The 25,911-nt window shown below is 43.0% G+C and overlaps 2 protein-coding genes across 7 annotated transcripts in view; one reads left to right on the forward strand and one right to left on the reverse strand.

The window, feature by feature from the left end:
• LOC106609275 (protein shisa-9B) overlaps positions 1-12,661 on the reverse strand; it is a 63,837-nt gene extending 51,176 nt beyond the window's left edge. Inside the window, exons 1-2 of the mRNA XM_014207903.2 lie at positions 11,826-12,661; positions 10,886-10,992 (exon numbers count right to left, since the gene is read on the reverse strand). Of these exons, the coding sequence (XP_014063378.1) occupies positions 10,886-10,992; positions 11,826-12,343 (625 nt within the window). The 5' untranslated portion in view covers positions 12,344-12,661. The remainder of the gene's footprint in view (positions 1-10,885; positions 10,993-11,825) is intronic.
• A 5,479-nt stretch (positions 12,662-18,140) lies between these two features.
• The window catches only part of LOC106609556 (serine/threonine-protein phosphatase CPPED1), a 34,420-nt gene continuing 26,649 nt past the window's right edge, over positions 18,141-25,911 (forward strand). For 4 of the 6 annotated variants that reach the window (XM_014208505.2, XM_014208495.2, XM_045724067.1 and 1 more), the window contains exons 1-2: positions 18,215-18,419; positions 23,411-23,629. In XM_014208505.2, the coding sequence (XP_014063980.1) occupies positions 18,356-18,419; positions 23,411-23,629 (283 nt within the window). In that variant the 5' untranslated portion in view covers positions 18,215-18,355. Of the gene's footprint in view, positions 18,420-22,678; positions 22,752-23,410; positions 23,630-25,911 lie in introns of those variants that run through there. The other 2 variants (XM_014208487.2, XM_045724065.1) reach the window with 2 other exon arrangements.

Genomic DNA, 25,911 nt, shown 5'->3' on the forward strand with positions numbered 1-25,911 from the left:
AGCAGAGAGAACAGTCTATGACTAGGGTGGCTGGAGCCTTTGACCATTTTTGGTGATGTACTGAGCCATACGCACTACCCTCTGTAGTGCCTTGCGGTCGGAGGCCGAGCAGTCACCATACCAGGCAGTGATGCAACCCGTCAGGATGCTCTCGATGGTGCAGCTGTAAAACCTTTTGAGGATCTGAGGACCCATGCCAAATCTTTTCAGTCTCCTGAGGGGGAATAGGTTTTGTCGTGCCCTCTTCACGACTGTCTTGGTGTGCTTGGACCATGTTAGTTTGTTGGTGATGTGGACGCCAAGGAACTTGAAGCTCTCAACCTGCTCCACTATAGCCCTGTCAATGAGAATGGGGGCGTGCTCGGTCCTCCTTTTCCTGTATATATGATCCTTGGTATGACCATCTTAAAACAATTCCATACGTTAGCTTAGCAGAACCCACACCAGACTTACATGCTGACCACACCACTCACATTGCAAAATAAATGAACACATACATGTTATTCAATCATTGCACCCACACTGCTCGCGAGCGTCAACAAGCGTCTGCGTAGCCAGGCCCTAAAATAGAACTTGGTTCTATTTGTGATGCTTGATGCGCTGCAAGTCCCGCTTCTCCCATCTCCTCATTGGTTTTTAGGAGCATATACGTGGGTGATTGAAAGATGAACTGAGGTGCACCTTAAAGTTGGTTGCCAACCGCCATATAAAGTACAAAGAAGAAGAAGAATCCTGAAGGATGAGAGATTACTAGAAACGAACTGGATTTACCCTTTTATCTGTGTATTAATTGTCAGAGTAGAGGACCTTGTGCATTTCAGGTAAAATAACAACCCAATGTTTATATCCCAGGACAAAATTGGTTAGCAACAACAGCTAGCTAGCTAAATTGCCATAAATGTGTGAAGTGTTTCGACCTGTCCCCAAATTAATATAGTTGGTTGAGAGTTTGTTTTGATATTTCAGCCTATGTGTCTTGATCGCGCCTGGTGTGGGTGGACAAAATCAAGATGTGTGCAATGGCGCGCGAGTGGTCTGGTCAGCAAGTCAGACTCTAGAGGGTTAATTGTAAAACATGTTTACTGGCAGGTATTATCGTCATACACGACTGATGAAAGAAACAACTTGTTAATTAAAAACATCAATCAAAAGGGTCACACTTCAAAACAAAGTACAGAATAACTTACAAATGCTTCAGGAAGGCTTCATGGAGCCTTTATAATCCTTACAATACATCAATGCTTCTCAAATCCATTGCAAGCTAATTATAGATAAAAGTCTGACAAAACCAAAACCCAGAAAGCAGCAGGATTCAGTATGTGTAAACAGCAATCCTAAATAGATAGAGACCAGATCAGACCAGATCAGCAGTAGACCTGTGAATGTGCCCAGCTCCGTGACGCACTTCTCACGGCCACCACATGTCCCAGTTCCCTGGGCAGGGCCAGAGCCCAGGAGGCAGACAGAGATGTCCCCCGCCTAGAGACTGGCTGGCAGCAAGGGGCCAACTCTCCATAGAGCGGTGCCTTAAGAGAGAGGGAAGGTGGTGGTACATCACAAAATGTGCTCTCAGTGGGTGGTCTCCCTGCCAGTAATATGACATCGCTGATGGCGCTAGTCAGTTAGCCAAGCAAATCTGCTGCCTGCCCCAAGGGCAAGTCCTGAGGGAGTGTGTGTGTAAGGTTACTGCCTTGGGACATGACTGATCTGTAGCTGTGGGCACCCCACCCAAAACAGCCTGTTTGCTCTCTCAGCCAAACGTCTCCTTTCGTGTACAGAGAGATTGTACCATCATTCGCAGGAGGTTCTATTGGGTCAGAGATTTGAACCAACATGAAAACTCTATAGCTTTACTTCACAATACAATTTTACAATGCCAACCTACATAGAGCCGTTTATCAACGTAATGTAATTTTAAAGAAAGAATATTCAAATTGAATTTTCTCAGTGAAAATATGATGAAACTAACAATACAAGAGATTACAGGGGATTTCCTACTGTGTATCACAGCCAAATGCTAGGGCAACTAAATACTAACTCTGGCACATGTTTGGGAAGCTAAATACTACTGCGTAGCCACATACAGATGCTAATAAGTGTTAGAATGCCTCTCTCAAATGTGCCTCCCTTCACTACAATATCTTTTTGACAGAGGAGAAAAATATATATTTTGTCATCAAGACAAGTGTATTTTTCAGTATGAGCTACAGTATATCGATGTATTCCATAGGCATCATAACACGAGTCTCAATCAATAACAATTTTTCTCCTTAAGTATTAGAATCAAGTGCTGTAGCTGTCAACATTACAACTTAAGACATTTCAAATCAGAGGACATCTGGAAAAAAATATTCCCTTTAGCAGATTAAACACATAATCCTAATGTTTGTGAACACCTTAATGAAATCAAATTAATTAAACTGTGTAATAAGATATACTCACTGTAACATTTAATTAAAATTCAATGGATTCCCACCTACTCAAAAGACACAAAAGGAGGAATACTCATATTTTTATCCCTACGTATCGTAATGACATAGATGTAGAGTAGATGGGCATAGTAATACACTACATGACCAAAAGTATGTGGACACCTGCTCGTCCAACAGCTCATTCCAAAATAATGGGCATTAATATGAAGTTGGTCCCCCCTTTGCTGCTATAACAGCCTCCACTCTTTTGGGAAGGCTTTCCACTAGATGTTTGAACATTGCTGTTGGGACTGGCTTCCATTCAGCCACAAGGGCATTAGTGAGGTCGGGCACTGATGTTGGGCCTGGCTCACAGTCTGCGTTCCAATTCATCCCAAAGGTGTTCAATGGGGTTGAGGTCAGGGCTCTGTGCAGGCCAATCAAGTTCTTCCACAACAATCTCAACTAACCATTTCTGTATGGACCTCACTTTGTGCACAGGGGCATTGTCATGCTGAAACAGGAAAGGGTCATCCCCAAACTGTTGCCACAAAGTTGGAAGCACAGAATCGTCTAGAATGTCATTGTATGCTGTAGCGTTAAGATATCCCTTCAATGTAACCATAAAAAAACTGCCCCAGACCATTATTCCTCCTCCACCAAACTTTACAGTTGGTACTATGCAGTCTGGCAGGTACCGTTCTCCTGGCATCCACCAAACCCAGCTTCGTCCGTTGGACTGCCAGATGGTGAAGTGTGATTCATCACTCCAGAGAACGTGTTTCCACTGCTCCAGAGTCCAATGGTGGCGAGCTTTATACCACTCCAGCTGATGCTTGGCATTGCACATGGTGATCTTAGGCTTGTGTGCGGTTGTTCGGCCATGGAAACCGTTTCATGAAGCTCCTGATAAACAGTTATTGTGCTGACGTTGCTGCCAGAGGTCGTTTGGAGCTCGGTAGGGAGTGTTGCAACTGAAAAAATACGTTTTTTTTATGCGCTACGCTCTTCAGCACTCTGCTGTGTGTTCTGTGAGGTTGATAAGCCTACCACTTCGTCGCTGAGCCGTTGTTGCTCCTAGACGTTTCCATTTTTTTACAATAACAGCACTTACAGTTGACTGGGGCAGCTCTAGCAGGCATAAATTTGAAGAACTGATTTGTTGGAAAGGTGGCATCCTATGATGATGCCATGTTGGAAGAGACTGAGCTCTTCAGTAAGTCCATTCTACTGCCAATGTTTGTCTATGGAGATCACATGGCTGTGTGCTCGATTTAACACACCTGTCAGCAACCGGTGTGGCGGAAATAGTCTAATCCACTCATTTGAAGGGGTGTCCACATACTTTAAATCAAATGTTATTGGTCACATACACACGGTTAGCAGATGTTAATGCGAGCGTAGCGAAATGCTTGTGCTTCTAGTTCCGACAGTGCAGTAATATCTAACAAGTAATCTAACAATCCCCAACAACTACCTAATACACACAAATCTAAAAGGGGTGAATGAGAATATGTACATGTAGCCTCCCGGGTGGCGCAGTGGTCTAGCTGTGCCACCAGAGATTCTGGGTTCGATCCCAGGCTCTGTCGCAGCCGGCCACGACCGGGAGGCCCATGGGGCGGCGCACAATTGGCCCAGCGTCGTCCGGGTTAGGGAGGGTTTGGCCGGCAGGGATATCCTTGTCTCATCGCGCACTAGCGACTCCTGTGGCGGGCCGGGCGCAGTGCACGCTGACCAGGTCGCCAGGTGTACGGTGTTTCCTCCGACACATTTGTGCGGCTGGCTTCCGGGTTGAATGTGCATTGTGTCAAGAAGCAGGGCGGCTTGGTTGGGTTGTGTTTCGGAGGACGCATGGCTCTCTACTTTCGCCTCTCCCGAGTCCGTACGGGAGTTGCAGTGATGAGACAAGACTGTAACTACTACCAATTGGATACCATGAAACTTGGGGAGAAAAAAGGTTAAAAAAAAAATGTACATGTAAGTATATGGATGAGCGATGGCTGAGCGGCATAGGCAAGGTGCAATAGATGCAGTAAATGCAGTATACACATGTGATATGAATAATGTATGATATGTAAACATAAATAAAATACAGTATATACATGTGATATGAGTAATGTAAGATATGTAAACATTATTAAAGTGGCATTGTATAAAGTGACTAGTGATCCATTTATTAAAGTGGCCAGTGATTGGGTCTCGATGTAGGCAGCAGCCTCTCTGAGTTAGTGATGGCTGTTTAGCAGTCCTTGAGATTGAGAAACAGCTTCTATCTCATTGTCCCAGCTTTGATGCACCTGTACTGACCTTGACTTCTGGATGATAGCGGTGTGAACAGGCAGTGGCTCGGGTGGTTGATGTCCTTGATGATCTTTTTGGCCTTCCTGTGACATCGGGTGCTGTAGGTGTCATGGAGAGCAGGTAGTTTGCCCCCGGTGATGTGTTGTGCAGACCGCACCACCCTCTGGAGAGCCTTGCGGTTGAGGGCGGTGCAGTTGCCGTACCAGGCTGTGATACAGCCCAGCAGGATGCTCTGGATTGTGCATCTGTAAAAGTTGGTCAGGATGTTGGGTGACAAGCCACATTTCTTAAGCCTCCTGAGGTTGAAGAGGCGCTATTGCACCTTCTTCACCACACTATCTGTGTGGGTGGACCATTTCAGTTTGTCAGTGATGTGCACGCCGAGGAACTTAAAAAAAAAACGTTCCACTTTCTCCACTACCGTCCCGTCGATGTGGATGGGGGGGTGGGGGGGTTCTTCCTCTGCTGTTTCCTAAAGTCCATGATCCTCTCCTTTGTTTTGTTGACGTTGATTTCCTGACACCGCACTCCGAGTGCCCTCACCTCCTCCCTGTAGGCTGTCTCGTCGTTGTTGGAAATCAAGCCCACTACTGTAGTGTCGTCTGCAAACTTGATGATTGAGTTGGAGGCGTGCATGGCCACGCAGTCGTGGGTGAACAGGGAGTAAAGGAGGGGGCTGAGCACGCACCCTTATGGGTCAGCGAAGTGGAGATGATGTTTCCTATCCCTCACCACCTGGGGGCGGCCAGTCAGAAAGTCCAGGACCCAATTGCACAGGGCGGGGTTGAGGCCCAGGGCCTTCAGCTTGATGATGAGCTTAGAGGGTACTATGCTGTTGAATGCTGAGCTGTAGTCGATGAATAGCATGCTTACATAGGTATTCCTCTTGTCCAGATGGGTTAGGGCAGTGTGCAGTGTGATGGCGATTGCGTCGTCTGTGGACCTATTAGGGCGGTATGCAAACTAAAGTGGGTCTAGGGTGGCCGGTAAGGTGGAGGTAATATGATCCTTGACTAGTCTCTCAAAGCACTTCATGATGACAGAAGTGAGTGCTACGGGGCAATAGTCATTTATTCAGTTATCTTTTCCGTCTTGGGTACAGGAACAATGGTAGCCATCTTGAAGCATGTGAGGACAACAGACTGGGATAGGGATTGTTTAAATATGTCCATAAACACACCAGCCAGCTGGTCTGCGCATGCTCTGAGGACATGGCTAGTGATGCCGTCTGGGCCAGCAGCCTTGTGAGGGTTAAAACATTTAAAATGTTTTACTCATGTCAGCCACGGAGAAGGGGGGGGGGGGGGGGCAGTCCTTGTTAGCGGGCCGCGAAAGTGGTACTGTATTATCCTTAAAGCGGGCAAAGAAGGTGTTTAGTTTCTCTGGAAGCGTGACGTCGGTGTCCGTGACGTGGCTGGTTTTCTTTTTGTAGTCTGTGAATTCCTGTAGACCCTGCCACATACGTCTTGTGTCTGAGCCGTTGAATTGCGACTCCACCTTGTCACTGTACCAGCATTTCGCTTGTTTGATTGCCTTGCGGAGGGAATAACTACACTGTTTATATTCAGCCATATTCCCAGATCTATTTCCATGGTTAAATGTGGTGGTTCACGCTCTCAGTTCTGCACAAATGCTGCCATCCATCCACAGTTTCTGGTTAGGGTAGGTTTTAATAGTCACAGTGGGTACAACATCTCCAATGCACTTCTTTATAAACGCACTCACTGAGTTAGCGTATAGGTTGATGTTGATCTCTGAGGCTGACCGGAACATATTCCAGTGCGTGTGATCAATATATATAGCGTATAAATGTCTGATGACTTGCTACATTGAAGACATGATAGGCTATTCACTTGCCCTCAGTTCGACCCACTCCACACACACAAGTAATTACCTGTAAAACATTTGATTTGAGTCTCTGGCTGTAAATTAACCAATTAATATTCCCCAGGGTGGTGCAAGGAGAGAGGGCAGTCCACTGATTACACCCTACTAAGATATAGACTCCTTACAGCTTATTTTATTATTACACCATGACAACAAGATGGACAATTATACATATGAACCGAGTCATACGTTAAGGCCAAGTCCAGTAATCAGTCAGATGGAGGACAATCAGGACATACATGGGACCTTCATGATAAACATCCTTAGATAGATCTCTGAAAGCAATTCAACAGCGTTTGACTATTCTACTTCCCTTACTCAACTTTGTCACTTCCGTTTTCTCGGTTTTCTACTTGACTTCTATTTCTTCCAAGGAGCAGTAAGTCCCAGCCTCCCCGTGTGTCTGACTGAGCTGATTACTGTGTCTAGTCAATCAGATCCATCTGACAAGGCTGGGAGGCCCACAGCCCTAATGAACAAGGCCTAATGGATCTCCGGTGCTGCTGAGAGGACCCACATTAGGGTAATTAGCCTGAGCAAGGGCACAGGAACGAGGCCCAGGAGGAGCGCGTCTGGGCCTGGGTCGGTCTGTAGATTCAAAAACATTATGAAACTCTTAGGAGGCCAATGGATTAAAAAAACACTTTGAAACTCTTAGGAGGACAATGGAAGTTAATCTTATAATTATATTTTTTATTGATTGTTATGTTTTTTGCCTACAATAAGGAATTATTTTGATGTGAACTCTTATTGTCCTCCCTAGAGTCGCTGAATATTTGTTTTATCCTTAGCTTGCTCCTGTTCCTGCACCTTGATTAGAAAATAACAATGTTCTTTCTTTTCATTTGCTTTGTGCCTCTCTGTGGCTGGTTCCTGGATGCCTGTCTGTGGCCGCTTCCTGGATGCCTGTCTGTGGCCGCTTCCTGGATGCCTGTCTGTGGCCGCTTCCTGGATGCCTGTCTGTGAAGGGGTCAGGATGGAAGAGTTGCGGATAAGAACTGACACAAGAGTCTTCGGTGACGGGTGACTTAGAGGTCAGGGTGAAGTTGTACCTCTCAGCAAAACTCTGATTTGATAAACCCAGCAGTAGCGTTACATTTTAGACACACTCGCACCCCCACTTACACACATACACCACACACATACGCAAACACGACACACACACACAACTGCAGGTGATCCATTTTGGCATAATTAATAAACAGTAGATGAGGTTAGAGTAATTCTAGAGTGGAGATTGTTTTGCAGACAGAGCCTTTCTTCATGCTGTGTGGTCTCCAAGCAATTACCTATTAAATATAATAAGTGCCTAATGCATATCTGGAGATGTATAGCGGAAGATTATAGGCAGGTAATTATCTTTGTGAACATGAGTTGTGAATACAGATCACCATCTCAGTCAGCCAATGGATGGAAAGCCTACCCTGTTCTCTTTCTGGGGCTCTCAATAATACATTTCTATCCTCTGTTTCTCTCAATGTCCCACCTCATGAGTTCAGGTTGATTGACAATGTGACAAAACAAAAAACCTTTTCTTTGCAATGCTACCAGAAGCAGCACTGGTTTCATATAGTTTGTATGACACATTGCCCTTCACAGATGTAAACGAGGTTAAATTCTGCCTGCAGTATGTCAACTTTTGTCACTCAAAAGATATTTAACTGTTGACATTGTCAGAGAGGATCAGTGCAGTCTCGACATGTCGTCCTATTTCCCTTTCGCTCTCTCTCCCTCTCTCTCTCTCTCCCTCTTTCTGTCTCTCCCTCCCTCTCCCCTTCTCTGTGTCTCTCTCCCACTTTATTTTCATCTCTCACTCTGTCTTTGATGCTGAAGGCTCGGAGACACAGGATTTTGAGTTCTTTAAGAATTCTAAAAAAGTATTCAGTTTTGAGATTACATTCAATTGTGATCACCAGCCCAGCAGGGGAGAGGAGGGCTGCTTTGTTCAGGGCTAAACTGTAGCAGGGGCCCCAGTCTTCATGGGGTCTAACATAATTAGATCTGAGCTCTGACGTATTAGCTACTTGTTGATGTGTTGTGTGAGACGTCTCACATGTGCGATACATGGTAAAGGGTTTTTACACATTAAAACATCCCACATGCTGTCAAAACAAAGTGATGTTAGGATCAAAACTCTTGTTCTAGTCTTGTCTTAAACTTATACTAAGAGGTGCTTGGAGAAAATTATTAGGGGAGAAAGTAGCTAATCCCAAACTGTTATCCACCATTGCCCTGCAGAAACAGGGATTGTTATGAGTATCAGCCATACAAACTGCCCTGGGCATTTTTCTCCAAAGCTGGGTGAGGACACCTAAGATGGGATCTATTGATGTTGCCAGTAACAGGGTAATCTGGCCATAAGCTATAATCAATAGATGGTCTGCTCTAAAAATAGAATGTGATCAACAAGAGACGTACACAGCCGAACTGTGAACAGTAGTGTGTTTCACCTCAGTCGGCATCTCACAAGATTTAGCTTCTCCCTTTAATTTATCTTCAAGGCAAATACTGTAATACATCCACACTCCACATGAACCGCACCACTTTTACCCCCCACCCCATCATCCCTCCATCCATACCTCTTTCTATGATAAATCCGTCTCATGGCTGGTAGAGACCTCTAAACCAATATGGAGCATCTCTGGGGATCTAATCAGATCACAGGGGTTAATAACGTTCCACATGGTTACCCACAAGCCCTAAGACTAAAGGGTTCAGGGAGCAGGGTTCCACATCGCTAATAATCACTATTTCCCCAGCCAGGCCTCCCAGGTATTGAGTTGAGCACACCCCCACCCCCCTCTCTTTTGCCCACAGAACAGCTTCAATTGGTCGGGTCATGGACTCTACATTTTGTCGAATGTGTTCCACAGGGATGCTGGCCCATGTTGACTCCAATACTTCCCACAGTTGGGTCAAGTTGGCTGGATGTCCTTTGAGTGGTGGACCATTCTTGATATATCCGGGAAACTGTTGAGAGTGAAAACCTCAACAGCGTTGCAGTTCTTAACACAAACTGGTGCGCCTGGCACCTACTACCATACCCTGTTCAAAGTCACTTCAATCTTTGTCTTGCCCATTCACCCTCTAAAATGGCACACACACACAATCCATGTCTCAAGGCTTAAAAATCCTTCTTTAACCTGTCTCCTCCCCTTCATCTTCACTGATTGAAGTGGATTTAACAAATTACATCAATAATTGATTATAGCTTTCACATTGATTCACCTGGTCAGTCTGTCATGGAAAGAGCAGGTGTTCCTAATGTTTTGTACACTCAGTGTACATCCTTTTTTTAACCAGGAAAGATCCCTTGAGGCTGAAACTTTCATTGCCAGGTAGACCTGGTACATCTGCCTCTTCGAAGCATCAGTGGCAGTTATTTATAGATATAAATCGATGACAGCAGAAACTAGCACCCCAGAAGACATTAGAGACAAAGGGCCCTACTTTAAAGTGATTAGAAGGGGAGCTGTTAGGAGCCCAGTGCCGTCACACCGGATGATAAGGTGTGTCAGTCTGATTGTGTTTGATAGAATCAAGAAAATAGAACAAATTCCACTGACAACAGCACTGTCAGCTACACTCATGGTCTCAGTCAGTATGTCTTAAAATACATCCTTTCAAGTAGGAGGGGGCTTAGATGTGCCACTTGCTTTGTGTTGGGATCATTTTTCAGTTTTTAGGTCGAAACACATCCAGTCACAAACGGGGGTGATACTGGAATCAGAATCAGTAGTACAACAGCATGAGATGTGTATTAAATACTTCAGATTAAGACTCTTCTGTGTTTCTGAGTTGGTTGATCTGTGTTAAAATACAAAGCCCATAACTGTGGTTGCAGCCCACGGGACGCAACAGAAATATTTGTCATTCACACTGCTGTTGTTCCTTCTCCCCTTCTCTCTCTTTATTTATTTCTCTCTCTCTCCCCTCCTTTTTACACATCTTGAATCATGTAGGCGTGGGACAAAAATAAAAGTGAATTACCACTGGATTTACAAAGCAGAAAGCAGTTTGTTTCCCTCCACATGAATACATCTAAGATATTACAATGAATGCCACATTTGAAACGAATTAACCTGGCTTTGATACAAGGGCTACAACCTATACCCTTACAGAGACCAAATGCTTAATTGAGAGTCTGTGTACAATATGCATCCAGGCAACCTGCCCACATTATGTTTGCTATTGTCTGTTTGGGGCCTCCATGGCCAACCCTTCAGTCCACAACCATACCACCAAAAACCTCTGCCTATAGGGGCCGAAAGTGTGAAACTTACGGAGGTTGTTGGCCCTTGTGTCATAGTTCTGTGCGTGCATGCCGAGGGTGTCCTCCCCCTGGAACTGCTCACCTGGACAACCGACCTGTAACACACTCTGGACAGCCCTGTGTGAGAAAGATAGAAAAAGAGAGAGATTGCCATTTATCCAGATGTAAGAAATAGCCAGACAGACAAAGAAATATGTCTTATGAAGAACTGTGCATAATGCTTGATGTCATGCCAACGCTGCACAGTTGTGTGCACAGGGCAGCTAGTTCTAGATGATCACATAATATCAAATATTGCATCTCTGCTTCCATATAAAGCAACATTTTCATATGAATTTGTTAATTTGACTGTTTGATTGAGTGAGCGGGTTTCACATTAATTAGAAAAATATAACATTCAGTGAATAAATAAGACATTTTCATAAAGAAGACGAATAGGACCTATTGATGCATTATTAGAGAAAGATCTCCAAATAAAGGACTAGCATGCGCATGTTGCGGAGCGGAGAGCATGTGGCCATCCACTGCAAGAGACACACGCCCCCGCGCTCTCTGCGAATGAATCAGGCAAGCAGCCCACACAGGTGATGACATTATGCAATCTAGTCCAATTAATAAACTGTCGATGACAGCTACTTTCTATTCATTGAAGAAGCGTGTATTGTGCGCGTAAAAGTCATTGATTGGTTGATTTGTATTATAATGTTAACAAAAAACAAGTTTAGATTATATCCTCGCTTTCTTATTTCAGCGACAACGCTATTAGAATGAGTTAGCCTATCGTAGTTTGCCAATATAAACCTGGCAAGCGTGAGGCTAGAACCCAAGAGTCAAATATTATTGTGGCGCGCGCTCTAGCCTACATGTGAGCACTAAGCAAGCTCCTTGAAAACATGCACAACAAAGAAGATCGCGGCGCGCTCAACAGTAGCAGAACCCCAGAAACCCACCTAGTCATATTCTCTCTCTGGGGTCGGTGCGCCTTTTCCAGGCCGAGTTTGGTGAATATCCCAACAAGTGCCATGATAGCCACTACTCCACAGATGATATACACGATTAAATTAGTTTTATCTTTGGTGGGGTCGTGCCGAAGGTCGTTTTTCTTAAACGGGGTTTGACCTGTCATCATCCACACCGGAGTGTCGTAGTTTTTACAGGTGCTCTGATCCAACCGCGAGGTCTTGTAGGAGCAGCAGAACCGAAAGCCACAGGTGCCGCAGCAGTAAAGATAATCGCCCGTTTTACAAACGAACGGCGGGTCCCACTGGCCCATCACATCGTAGTACCCCCGGCACCTGTCCTCCGTGTGCGGGGGCTCCGAGAAGCCTGCACCCTCGTCCTCCCTGGATCCGTTGCACGTCGTCATCATGACAAAGCCCTCCAGTTGTCCTGGTTCTCCGTCCGCCTTGCAGACCAGCGCCATAACTTTGACCAACAAGTAACCCAGCATAAAGTATTTGCCCCTCATTGTGCTGTCCTTCCCCCCTTCCTTTCAGCTTCTCTAGCGCATGTAAGAAGAGACTCGAAGAAGAAGAGCGCACAGTCTTGGTATTATAAAAGTCCAGAAACATATATCCAATTTAGAGAACACTACCATGCGTTTTTTCAAAATAAAACGTTGAATGTATATGGATATTGTCCTCCTCAGAATTGTTCCTCGGCGCACAATCTCTCTACAGGTGTTCTTAGAAAATTATTTCCATGACGTTATCAAAACTAGGCTACTTCAATTTTCAAACCCATCAGCGCGGTCGCACGCATGGGAGTCGGTGGAGATATAACTGCACAAGCTATTTGAGCGCGAGTGAGCAAATCAGACCTGAGATAGGAGAGAGCATGGTGCGCAAAGAGAGTAGGAGAGCAGGGGAGGAGGAGGCATTCCGACGAAGAGAGAGAGATTAATGTATTGTTAAACATGACTGTGAATCTGTGACAGCCCAAAACGCACATTAGGAAATATGGGTCGAGTTGTGCTGCCGAGCAATTCTCATAATTTGTGCACGGACAAAATATGGTAACGGATGCAGACATTCCCGTTATGGTAACTTCCAAATGAGATTAGAGAGAGCTTATAGGGGGGTTGTTTTGCCAGCATGAGTAGCATAGGCTACACAAGGAAAAAATGGGTAGGCTAATGAAATTAAGTAGGGTATATACTTCTATTCACTGGACTGAATAATGGTCCACACATACAATGGTGTCGTTCCAAGCACAGTCTCATCATACCCAGATACGTTTTTATATTCATCACTAAATGCTATTTTCTATGCCTGAAAAAAGTTCTGCCGATGTAGTCTTTTTCCTTTAGGAATTCATTCCCTTATATTATATGTAATTCATATTTACCATAGGCTATCACATTCCACGCAATGTCTTTCACCTGATTAAAGCCCACCTCATCTTAAAAAAAATACTGTGCAGAACCATGGATAGGTCTATATTAGGGCAAATGTGCGTCTTACTGGTCGAGCTGTCCATGGTGCTGAAATTATTTTGCTCAACAAGTCGCACTGTCCATGGACCTGATAGCCAACTCCCCAACACTAAACCAGGCTAAATACGTCGATGGGAGAAACCGACAAAGGTGGGGGAGACAGAAATAGCGTGTGCAAGAGCTAGTTTAGAATTCTAATAAAGACCTTCATACATGCTCTCGTGGTGATTGCCATTGGGATATTTGCGGAGAAAGTCAAGATACAACCGCAGATGTAGCTACTGCTGCTAAACAAAAATGATGGTCAGTCCTATCTGGTGTCGTGGGACATCCCTACCCTAACCTTAGCCTTAACCCATAGAAGGTCATATCAAGGATCATTTTGCTATTTTATTTAACGTTTTAAGACCCCTTAAAACCTCTATGGGCTAGGTGGGACGCTAGCGTGCCACCCGTGGTGCACTCCATCAACAGCAGGTGCATTTCAAGAGCGGCAAATTTGAATCCAAATAAATGTCAAAATTCAAATTTTTCAAACATACAACTATTTTACACCCTTTGAAAGATAAACATCTCCTTAATCTAACCACGTTTTACGATTTCAAAAAGGTTTTACGGCGAAAGCATAAATTTAGAGTATGTTAGGACAGTACATTTACAAGAGTTGTGTGTAATGTTTTGTCAATTCAAAGACAGGGTCACCAAAACCATAAAACCAGCTAAAATGATGCACTAACCTTTTACAATCTCCATCAGATGACACTCCTAGGACATTATGTTAGACAATGCATGCATTTTTAGTTCTATCAAGTTCATATTTATATCCAAAAACAGCGTTTTACTATGGCATTGATGTTGAGGAAATCGTTTCCCTCCAATAACCGGCAGTCAAGTCAGCGTCACAAATTAAATAATTAAAATTAGAAAACATTGGTAAAATATTATATTGTCATTTAAAGAATTATAGATTTACATCTCTTGAACGCAATCAACTTGCCAGATTTAAAAATAACCTTACTGGGAAATCACACTTTGCAATAATCTGAGCACTGCGCCCAGAAAAATACGCGTTGCGATACAGACTAGACGTCATGTTGGGGAGATCTAAAATCGAAAATACTATGTAAATAATCCATTACCTTTGATTCTCTTCATCAGATGTCACTTCCATGTATCACAGGTCCATAACGAATGTAGTTTTGTTCAAAAAAGCTCATCATTTATGTCCAAAAATCTCCGTCTTGTTAGCACATGATCTAAGCCAGCCGGACTTCTCGTCATGAACGAGGGGAAAAAATATATTTACGTTCGTTCAAACATGTCAAACGTTGTATAGCATAAATCATTAGGGCCTTTTTTAACCAGAACATGAATAATATTCAAGGTGGACGAATGCATACTCTTTTATAACGTATTGGAACGAGGGTACCCAACATGAACTCGCGCCAGGTGTCTAATGGGCCATCATCGTTCCATGGCTCTTGTTCGGTCAGATCTCCCTCCAGAAGACTCAAAACACTTTGTAAAGGCTGGTGACATCTAGTGGAAGCAATAGGAAGTGCCAAAATATTCCTCAGCCCCTGTGTTTTTCAATGGGATAGGTTTAAAGGTAATACAACACATCAGGTATCCACTTCCTGTCAGAAAATGTCTCAGGGTTTTGCCTGCCAAATGAGTTCTGTTATACTCACAGACACCATTCAAACAGTTTTAGAAAATTTAGGGTGTTTTCTATCCATATGTAATAAGTATATGCATATTCTAGTTACTGGGTAGGAGTGGTAACCAGATTAAATCGGGTATGTTTTTTTATCCAGCCGTGTCAATACTGCCCCCTAGCCCTAACAGGTTTTAAAGTATTAAAAATATTTTTTTTTATGAAAACATATTTTGGGGTTTACCGTTATTAGCTCACACAAACGCATTGAATAACACGTGAATGACATGGAACAACTAAAAACATCTAAAGGAAGTTAGTTCTGAAATGTCTGTCCTATATCTGAGAGCAGTGGTGATTTTAGCATGTAAATCTTGGTGGGGGGAAAAAATAAATGTTTGGGATGCATGCCAGCAAAGCCACTACACAACACAACACTAAACAATACATTCATTGCACTATAATGGTGACAAACGGTGTCCACAAACAGTTAGGGCCTACATAAAGCTGTCTCAACAGCAGTCCCAACACCTTACCACTGCTACACCTGGCTTTCAGCAGAGCCTTGTCTGGCAGCGAAACAATTCATTCAGCCTCATTTACTGCCTTTTAAAAAACATAGCTGATATGGCTGACTTGCTTAAACAAATGTGGTTTCTACTGACAATTGACAAACTATGCCATACGGGGACGACAAGTGGATAAGAGGCAATCTGTCATTTCGATTAAGACATTAATGAGCGAGCTAGGACGGGCATAGTCAATATAACTATTTGTTCAGCACTTTTGAAATGTACAATGACAGAATTCAGAACAGGGGCCGTTCTTACAGTGTTCTCCCTGTACACCAACTCAGAACCGTAGGATAAATAAAGGAGGCATATAAGCAGACAATGAAAGCTTTTACAATATTTAATGATAACATTTCTCAAAAACAGGTTATAGGCTACATGTGCACCATCAAGTCAGAAGAGTAGGTGAAATTAAGAGATGAAAATAGACCAAATTATTAGGGTGAGACACATGGGCTACTAACAGTTTACTGCACAACATACACTTAGTACATACACTTTCTTAGCTACAGTATACATATCTCCCTGGCATGTTACATCATTTATGCAACAGCATACAAGACATTTTTGGACTCACCTTGTTGTGCTGTGCTCACAGAAAGGTGGCGCGGGAGTCCTTCATGGGCAAATTTTGTCATCAAACTTCGTCAAAATGAGATTCTCTGGATTTATAGTGATTTCAAGACAACTGGGAACCTGGAGGAAATGTACAATTCAGAGTTGGATGAAAGTTCAAAACATATTTTCCCAGTCGTAGCTCATTTTTTCCCGAGATCCCAGTTGTCTTGAACTCACTAAAGTCAGATTTTGCAGTTCTGACTTAACAGTTGTTTTGAGCGCGGCACAAATCATGCTTCATTGACAGCATGGTCAATGTTGAATGTTTATAATTTTAAACTAGGAATATAGACCCTTAATCTTAGACTTGGGACCACACAGCCATTCCACTGAATAGCAGGCTAATGATTGATTTGCAATGCTTGCAGTTAGCCACTGATTACTTCCAAACCACTCAATGTTGAATTTGCGATTTCCAACTTGTTGTGTAATGTTTATGTCCAATAGTGAATGAGCACCGATACGTTTTATCTATAATTTCTCTTAATTATTTCTCTTCATATGACAAGGATTATATAGGATTTGACACTAGATTGTCGACTTGATTCATGATGATGACTGCTAGCTAAGATTTTGAAAGTATGATGTTGACATGATCAGTCCAAACAAAGCTACTGTATATATAATGTGATTTGATGTGTCCAATGACCTTGAAACTTCTTGGATGGGCACTTCTAATGTAACTCTATGTCAGCACCCAAGGGGCTTGATTTTTTTTAGCTCTACACTTAGACTAGGCAGTAACGTAGTGTCCCCATGAGTGACAGAACACTGAGACAATCACGGCGCAATGCTCCGTATTTTCTGCTGGCTTACCACAGCACCACAGAAAGCACTGAGCTAGACCGAAACACCTGCCTTTTGGAGCTGCCTTACTCAAGAAAACAAAAAACAGACCATGTTTGTTTGTGGCTTTATTAAATACATTATATATATATATTACCTTGTTTGAAAACTGATATGTGACACATATTAATGCCAAAATAACATGCAAAACAGACAAGCTCCAAAAAATATATAATTATTTAAATGTTTTGCTAAAAATGTGGGGCTCAAACAGGTGGAGCTTTGCCCCATGTGCCTTGAATGATGGGTCGCCACTGTCTGAAAGATATAAGTAAGATCAGGAAACATTTTTTACATGTATTTAACCCCTTATTTTTGGCACAAAACAGTCTAAGCCATGTCTAAGCCAGGGGAGGGGTTTTACTAAGCTATATGGAATTGTTTTAAGAATGTCATACAAAGGATACATTTGCTATTTGATTTAGAATTTTAAGACCCCTTGAAGTATCAAAAATCAATATATTAAAAAAGGATTTGATTGAACATTTTGTTTGGCCTTACTGCTACGAGCCCATACAAACGCATTGAATAACAGATTCACTACACGGGACAACAGATAATCCCCCCCAAAAAAATAATAAAAAGAAAGATCAGGAAATATTTGTTATGTTTTTATTTAACCCATTATTTTTTTTGTCACTAAACAGTCTCCATATATACTTCCATTAATGTGTTCGACTGCTGCCGGGGGACCTTCAGACGAGTCTTGTGAGGCCTGTGGGCATCCTAGAGCAAAGAAACATGTAAGTGTTCGTGCGAGTCTCACCTTTACACAGTGGGGTCATATTAGTGTTAAACCCAAACTGTTTGGACGCTACAGACAGAAGTCGGCAGATCGTCTGTACCGACTTCAGACGAGTCCCAATACGCTTGTGGGGGTCGTAGGGCTTACCTAAACATTACGCTTACCTAACCATGTTCAACTTCAATGGGGTAGGGACGTCCCAAGGATTCCGGATAGCACCGATCCAAAAGTTATATGCAGCCAGGCACAAATAATAGATAGCTGATGTAGTCGATTTAAGACGAGCGAGGAGTCTACGGGCTTAATCCAAAATGTAAATGCCATGCTTGTTAAATAATTTAATATGAATTGCATCATTCAAGTCACGAGTGTGTCCCAAAGTTGATGGGTTTATTGATCCCCTCGACACTGTCTGGAAGCCACCCTCGTCAGCAACAGCTGTTGTAGACATTTTAGAACTAGGCGGGGCTTCCGGCTTTACGTTTGGTATTCACCGTACGTAACTAGCTACACTGACTAATCTCAAGAGTCAGTTAATTATTGACAAAATAGGGTAAACAGCAAGCCATAAGAATACGAACGTTAACCTGTGAGGGACAAGTGAAGCCATGGCTGAAGCCGAGGATATTTTTCTTAGAGCTAAACAGCGGACCTTCACTGGACTGACCGAAGGTAGCTAATGTTAGTTAGTTGCTTAGCTATAGTTAGTTAACTGTACAGGCTGGCTAATATCCATCTGTTTTACAATTTTGTATTCCTGACTGGTTAATATAAAGGATACATAGTTACGAATATGCATGCTAAATTAACCCATCGAGTAACCTAACTAGCTAGCTATCTGTGCTACACGTGAACGACCTTCCCGAGACGTGTCATGTTGTTTACAAAAGTTGCTGTTTAGCCTTTTGCCATTTACTCTGTGTTTCCGAGATGAGTGCCAGAGCAACACTTCTCATCTGTTCGAATCTGCTCAGCTATAAACTAGCCTTTTCATCACTTCACAGTCAGTAATACTTTCAACTCATGAAATATAGCTAGCCCTTGATTTTGAAGATTGATTTACAAATACCTAACAGTAACGTTAGCTGTAAATGTGAGTTGCATTATTGCCGTTTACCTTATCATAACCCCAAAACGGGTCTCTGCCCAAATGCAATGGCCTATTACATGTGTTATGTTGTATGGAAGACTTAGTAAACACATTATGAATACCTCTGTCTTTTTTTTTATAGGCCTATTTTAGGATTGGCTGGTGATAGGAAGTCAGCCACTGTCTACTCTAGACCTTTGACCAGTGAACCGACTGGGCTGAATGGCTCCATTTCTGGCCAAGCTTACAGACTGAGGAATTTGATTGTTTAACAACTAATCAGATTCACAGAGAGTCTCTTCCTCTCACAGCCTAGCCCATTCATAGACACTAATAGCCCTTGTTCATGACACTCAGTTCCATACATTACACATACGTCATTGTGTAATGACTCCAACACCATTAAGTTTGCAGATGACACAACAGTAGTAGGCCTGATCAATGACGAGACAGACTATAGGGAGGAGGTCAGAGACCTGACCGTCTGGTGCAAGGACAACAACCTCTCCCTCAACGTGATCAAGACAAAGGAGATGATTGTAGACTACAGGAAAAGGAGAACAGAGCACGCCCCCTATTCTCAGAGACGGGGCTGTAGTGTAGCAGGTTGAGAGCTTCAAGTTCCTTGGCGTCCACATCACCAACAAACTAACATGGTCCAAGCACACCATGACTGTCGTGAGGAGGGCACGACAAAACCTATTCCCCCTCAGGAGACTGAAAAGATTTGGCATGGGTCCTCAGATCCTCAGAAGGTTCTACAGCTGCACCATCGAGAGCATCCTGATGGGTTGCATCACTGCCTGGTATGGCAACTGCTCAGCCTCCAACCGCAAGGCACTACAGAGGGTAGTGCATACGGCTCAGTACATCACCGGGGCCCAGCTTCCTGCCATCCAGGACATCTATACCAGGCGGTGTCAGAGGAAGGCCCTAAAAATTGTCAGACTCCAGACACCTTTGTCATAGACTGTTCTCTCTGCTACCACATGGCAAGCGGTACCGGAGCACCAAGTCTAGGTCCAAGAGGCTTCTAAACAGCTTCTACCACCAAGCCATACGACTCCTGAACATCTAATCAAATGGCTACCCAGATTATTTGCATTGCCCCCCCCTTTACGCTGCTGCTACTCTGCTGTTATCTATGCATAGTCACTTTAATAACTCTACCTACATGTATAACATTTGATTTGATTTGGACGAAGGCGTCTTCTGTACGGGGTGTTTTGTTAAGAGCCCAGATGCGCAATCTGAACATTAACGTGTCTCTTGCTGTATGGTTTTGGAAGCATAAGGACCTTATCTTTCATATCAGAGAGAAATAATAATGAAGAAAAGGTTAAATTGATAGACACCTTGATAAAGTTAGGGTTAGTGTTCCCACACTGCCATGTCTCCACGTTACAGCACTTGTTTACGGAAGACAGACAGATGGAAGACAGAGGCGAAAACCTGCGCTAATTAGCTATCTGGCGTGCTCGCACACCTGTGTGTAAGCGTAACTGGGCGGAAAGGGTAGTTCTTGTCTTGAGAGGCACACAGCCATATCGATCTGTGCAAACCTGCTACAGTAAGTGTAACTTTTGAATTTGAAAGATTCTTTCTCGCTGATATGAGAGTTACGTTCTTTAAACCGTATTTCAAGCGATGATTGACGTTTCTAAATGTTAAAACATATCTTCGGGATTGTAGTTCACATGGTCTCCCCCCGGTAAGCAGCGTTTATAGCTGAGAACCCTTGGGATGAGGCAGAATACCTTAGGGATCGAGAGCAACTCACAAGTCCCATCTCTCTACAAACTTTTTTAGGTTTTCAGCACCACAAACGGATGGTGAAATGAATAGGTTTTTCTCTTCAAATGAGAATTCAACAAAAGTTCCATATTTCATTTTTTTATATATATTTTTTAAAGGCCCTCCACTTTATTCGTGAATTATGATTAGTATTGTTTGAATGCACCATCTGTCACATGAGAAATCTCTAAGATTTATGTTTGAAGTGAAGCTCGCTCAGCGCAGCCGCACAAAGCTGCGTGTACTTATCGGCTTTCATGGGAGCTTTGGCTACTCTTTTTCAATTCTTAAAAAAAAAAAATAGTTTACACAGCAGCGACTCCTGAGACACATACACTACTGTAAAGTTTGTGTTAACAAAGATACCAGGCTTTTTCTCAGAGTCAAAGCTAGGCTGGTGTAAAAGCCTTACAAATCATGTATGTCTAATAAATCGGTAAAAAAAAGGGGGGGGGGCTTAACCTTTTTTAAATTTCTAGTTATGGGAGGAAACGGTTAGCGTGCAACCTAGTAAGAATATACATGTATCCATTTGGTGGTGGAGAGATCAGTGAACTAAGACCAATATTCTCAGGGTATGGTATGGATTATTATTTGACCCTGTTGGTCATCTGAATGTTTGTTCTTCAAGATGTTAAATCTGGCCTTAATGGCCATGTACTCTAATAATCTCCACCCAACACAGAACAGAAGCAGACTGGCCACCCCTCAGAGCCTGGTTCCTCTCTAGGTTTCTTCCTAAATTCCTGCCTTTCTAGGGAGTTTTTCCTAGCCACCGTGCTTCTACATCTGCATTGCTTGCAGTTTAGGGTTTTAGGGTGGGTTTCTGTATAAGCAATTTGGGACATCTCCTGATGTAAAACGTGCTTTATAAATATATTTGACTGATTGATTGATATAGAAGACTGATGCAAGTTATATTGCAGAATAAGCCTTAGCAGCATACGTATTTTGCTGAATTGTAAAAGTTCAAGCCCTGGTCAGGAAAGTTTTCAACCTATGTAATGTACCAAAGCAGCATCCTGTCTTCAGTGATGATGAACATAACCTTAGACTGAAAATTGTAGTTAAAATTTGTTTGTATTGTATTTTCTTTACCTTTGATCCTTCCAAATAGCCTGCTACTTCCCATGTCATGATTGTGCATTTATAGCCATAAAGTAAGATGTATTAAACACAACACAAATTAGACATCTGATGTTAATGTTAACCATAGGAGCAGGGAATGTTCCCCATTCTTTTCTAAATGAAGATACAAAGAGCAAAGTAAAAGCTCTTGCACTGTTGTTCCCAGTACTGGGATTCTCAGGCTTTCATTCACTGCACAAGCTTCTCTGGAGGAGAGAATTAAAATAAACTCATTTGGGAGAGAAATGCATGGAGAGCATGTTAAACATTGAAGATCCTGATGAACAAGGAAGTCCCGCTGTGTGTGTGTGTGTGTGAGAGAGAGTATATTGTACTGTGTGTGTGTGTGTGTGTGTATAAAGCGTATAGCTACTTTTTCAGCTGCTGGAACAAAGTGAGTGAAGCAGAACACAGTAGAGAGCATTTGTTTGTCTTTCCTCTTAACACATCGTATGGGCAGTGGATGGCTGTTTCTGCTGCCCATTTGCATACAACAAGGGCAATCCGTTAAAAGCGATGTCAGATCTGTCTTAGGTCCTCCCTTCATGCTACTCACTGGCACATTAAGAAGTCTTAAGGTGCAGCCTGCCTACCTTGTATTTTTTAATGAATATTGGAGAGTGATTATTGTAGGTTTACAGCAACAGTTACGCAATGTCCGGATTATGTTCAACACTTTGCAATGTACGCATCAACATCCATAGTTCTGTTAATATATTGAAACTTTTTCTTTGCTGAAGGGAAAACAGGACTGACAACAACCATTACATCAGTGCAGGCTTTTTCTCCAGACCCAATACCAACACCAGATTCAACTACCGTAATTTCCGGATTATAAGCCGCAACTTTTTTCCCACGCTTTGAACCTCGCGGCTTAAATAATGATGCGGCTAATATATGGATTTTTCCCGCTTTCAATTTTTTTTTAAAGGAGATGACTTCAGTGGTTTCAGTGCACAGGAGGAGGAAGATAGTGACCAATGACTTTCTTGGTAGGCTACTGTTTACTGCTAATAAAATGTTTTGTTACAAGCCGTGTTTCATTAAAGCCTATTTATTTTTGTTACAAGCCGTGTTTCGTTAAAGCCTATTTATTTTTGTTACAAGCCGTGTTTCGTTAAACTCTGTGTAAAGTTCATTTGTTTCAATGTACCGGTAGGCACCTGCGGCTTATATACATGTGCGGCTTATTTATGTTCAAAATAATATATATATTTTTAAATTCAGTGGGTGCGGCTTATATTCAGGTGCGCTCAATAGTCCGGAAATGACGGTAATCAAGAACCAATACTAACACACCAGATTCAACTAGTCAAGGGCTTGATGATTAGAACAAAATCCTGCATCCCCAGGGCCAATTTGTAAGAATACTGCTTTTAGGGCTAACTTCAGTATGACTTTCATAAATAGAGACACCTGTTGCAATAAAGTATAGTGCATTCGGAAAGTATTCAGACCCCTTCACTTTTTCCACATTTGTGTGTAGATTGATGAGGGGAAAAAAACTATTGAATCCATTTTAAAATAAGGCCGTAACATAATATTTGGAAAAAGTGAAGGGTTCTGAATACTTTCCAGTGTATATTGATTCTATATTTTATCCCATGTCCCTGGCATGACTCTCTCCCCTGAACTCCTCCTACCTTCCCAGATGAACAGAAGGAATGGAGAGGCCCATTCTGCTTCATCCAGGCTGCAGACCCCCAGCTGGGTCTGATGAAGACCTGGAGAGAGGGGGACTGTGACGGGGGAGGGGACGAGTGGACCGACGAGGTCCAGCTGACCCAGCAGGCTGTAGAGGCTGTCAACAAGCTGAGCCCCAGGCCCAAGTTCATGGTGCTGTGTGGGGACCTGGTTCATGCCATGCCAAGTAAGACCATGTTCAAAAGAAACACACCTGAGCCTTAACAGGTGTAAACATGAGGATATTACCTGTATTCGTATGGTAGACAAACTGTGTAGAAGAGAGCAGTCCAGTCATGCTTTGACAATGACGGGATCCTTTTTGTATACTGTCCTCAACGTGATGCTGCCGTTTGTATTCAGAACGACAACTGGGAGTGGAAGAGTATAGTCAAAGATTTGTGTAACTAAACCAATATAGACCACAGTCTGTCGTTTCAAATGGGAACGAATGAGCCATAGTGGGCCGAACAAGCAATTAGGTAGGCAGAGCCAAGCAGGAGCTAGCGAGATCCTATTGGCGCGTTCTAGCATTAATTTGCATATTTCCTTTGGGGAACGCTACTCTGTGAAGTGTGCGTGTGCAATAACTCAAATCACCTTTGCACTCCTTCTGAACAATGCAACGGGTAAAGTCCACAAAACTTTGTCCACTCTGTTCGAAACAGATTGTAGTTTTGGGAACAGAGAACTGTATTGCGATCAAATGTTTAATCGATGAGTAAATTAGCAGAATGTCTACCAGAATCCATCTCGTTCCATCTTCTCCCACTGCCGGCCACTGGGCTTCCTCTCACGACCATATTTTGTATAAATGCTTCACATTTATACATCCGGTGAAATATGTCTCTTTGTTCTATCTGTGCTATAGGTTTGCTACGGCACATTTCATTGCAGCCGTGTGACCATAACAGTTCAATGTCAAGCAGCGATGTAGATGCACAGTAATTGACATTCTGATAGATCAGTGTGAAGGTCTCTGATATTCCATGGGTCTATAAAGGGAATGGAATATGACTGTTATATAATGATAAATAGATTTTTGTTCCCCACAGATTCTTCTGATTTAATTTATGCACTCTTGAGAACGTTAGAGGGTTTGGAATCGTTACAGAATGTTCTATGAGATGCAGAAGAATGAGCCGTCTCTTGATACCGGCGGACTTTGTAAACTCCCGCTACCGTCTCTGTGCAATGTTTTATCAAAAATCTATGAATGAAGTGTTTGCCTCTAAGCCATTTTTCACACAATGGTAGATCTTGGAAAATTAATGAGTTTTATCTACTCAAATAGAGCTGAGGCTGGCTTAGCACAGCAGAGGTTTGTCGGGCCTTAAGGAAAACTTACCTCCCATTTGTCAGTGTAAGAAAAAAGGCCCAAAACCCCATCCTTTCCTGTGTGGTTTTAAAGAGGAGGATAAGTATGCCTGAAAGGTATGCCTGAAAGGTATGCCTGAAAGGTATGCCTGAAAGGCGTTAGTTGGAAACAGATGCTGGTGGTGAATGCAGTTTTAGTGAGGGGCTATAGCTTGGTGAGTGTTTGACAGCCAGCTGACTAATTTGATAACAGGGTAAGAGGAATCGTCAGGCTAGACCCACTGCAGAGATAATATTGTTGCGCTCCAAAGTGCTGCATAACAACAGAACCACCTTTCATTACAATTAAGGGCCGTGGGGGGCCTTGCCTTCCAGGGGTATATCTGTGGAGTCCGTGGCTCTGACGTGCATCTGCAGGAGACAGCAGGCGTGCCTGTCTGTCTATCCAGCTGTGCTGTATACAGTGCATTCGGAAAGTATTCAGACCCCTTGACTTTTTCCACATTTTGTTACGTTACAGCCTTATTCTAAAATTAATTAAATCGTTTTTTCCCCTCAATCTACACACATTACCCAAATAGGTTTGCACATTTTGGGGAATTTTCAGAGGTGGAAACTTTGTGGGAATTAACAGAAATATATGCAAATTAATACACAGCTCAAAAAAAATAAAGGGAACACTTAAACAACACAATGTAACTCCAAGTCAATCACACTTCTGTGAAATCAAACTGTCCACTTAGGAAGCAACACTGATTGACAATAAATTTCACATGCTGTTGTGCAAATGGAATAGACAACAGGTGGAAATTATAGGCAATTAGCAAGACACCCCCAATAAAGGAGTGGTTCTGCAGGTGGGGACCACAGACCACTTCTCAGTTCCTATGCTTCCTGGCTGATGTTTTGGTCACTTTCACTCTAGTGGTAGCATGAGACGGAGTCTACAACCCACACAAGTGGCTCAGGTAGTGCAGCTCATCCAGGATGGCACATCAATGCGAGCTGTGGCAAGAAGGTTTGCTGTGTCTGTCAGCGTAGTGTCCAGAGCATGGAGGCGCTACCAGGAGACAGGCCAGTACATCAGGAGACGTGGAGGAGGCCGTAGGAGGGCAACAACCCAGCAGCAGGACCGCTACCTCCGCCTTTGTG

This window comes from Salmo salar, chromosome ssa01 (assembly GCF_905237065.1).
Source record: "Salmo salar chromosome ssa01, Ssal_v3.1, whole genome shotgun sequence".
Lineage (NCBI taxonomy): Eukaryota > Metazoa > Chordata > Actinopteri > Salmoniformes > Salmonidae > Salmo > Salmo salar.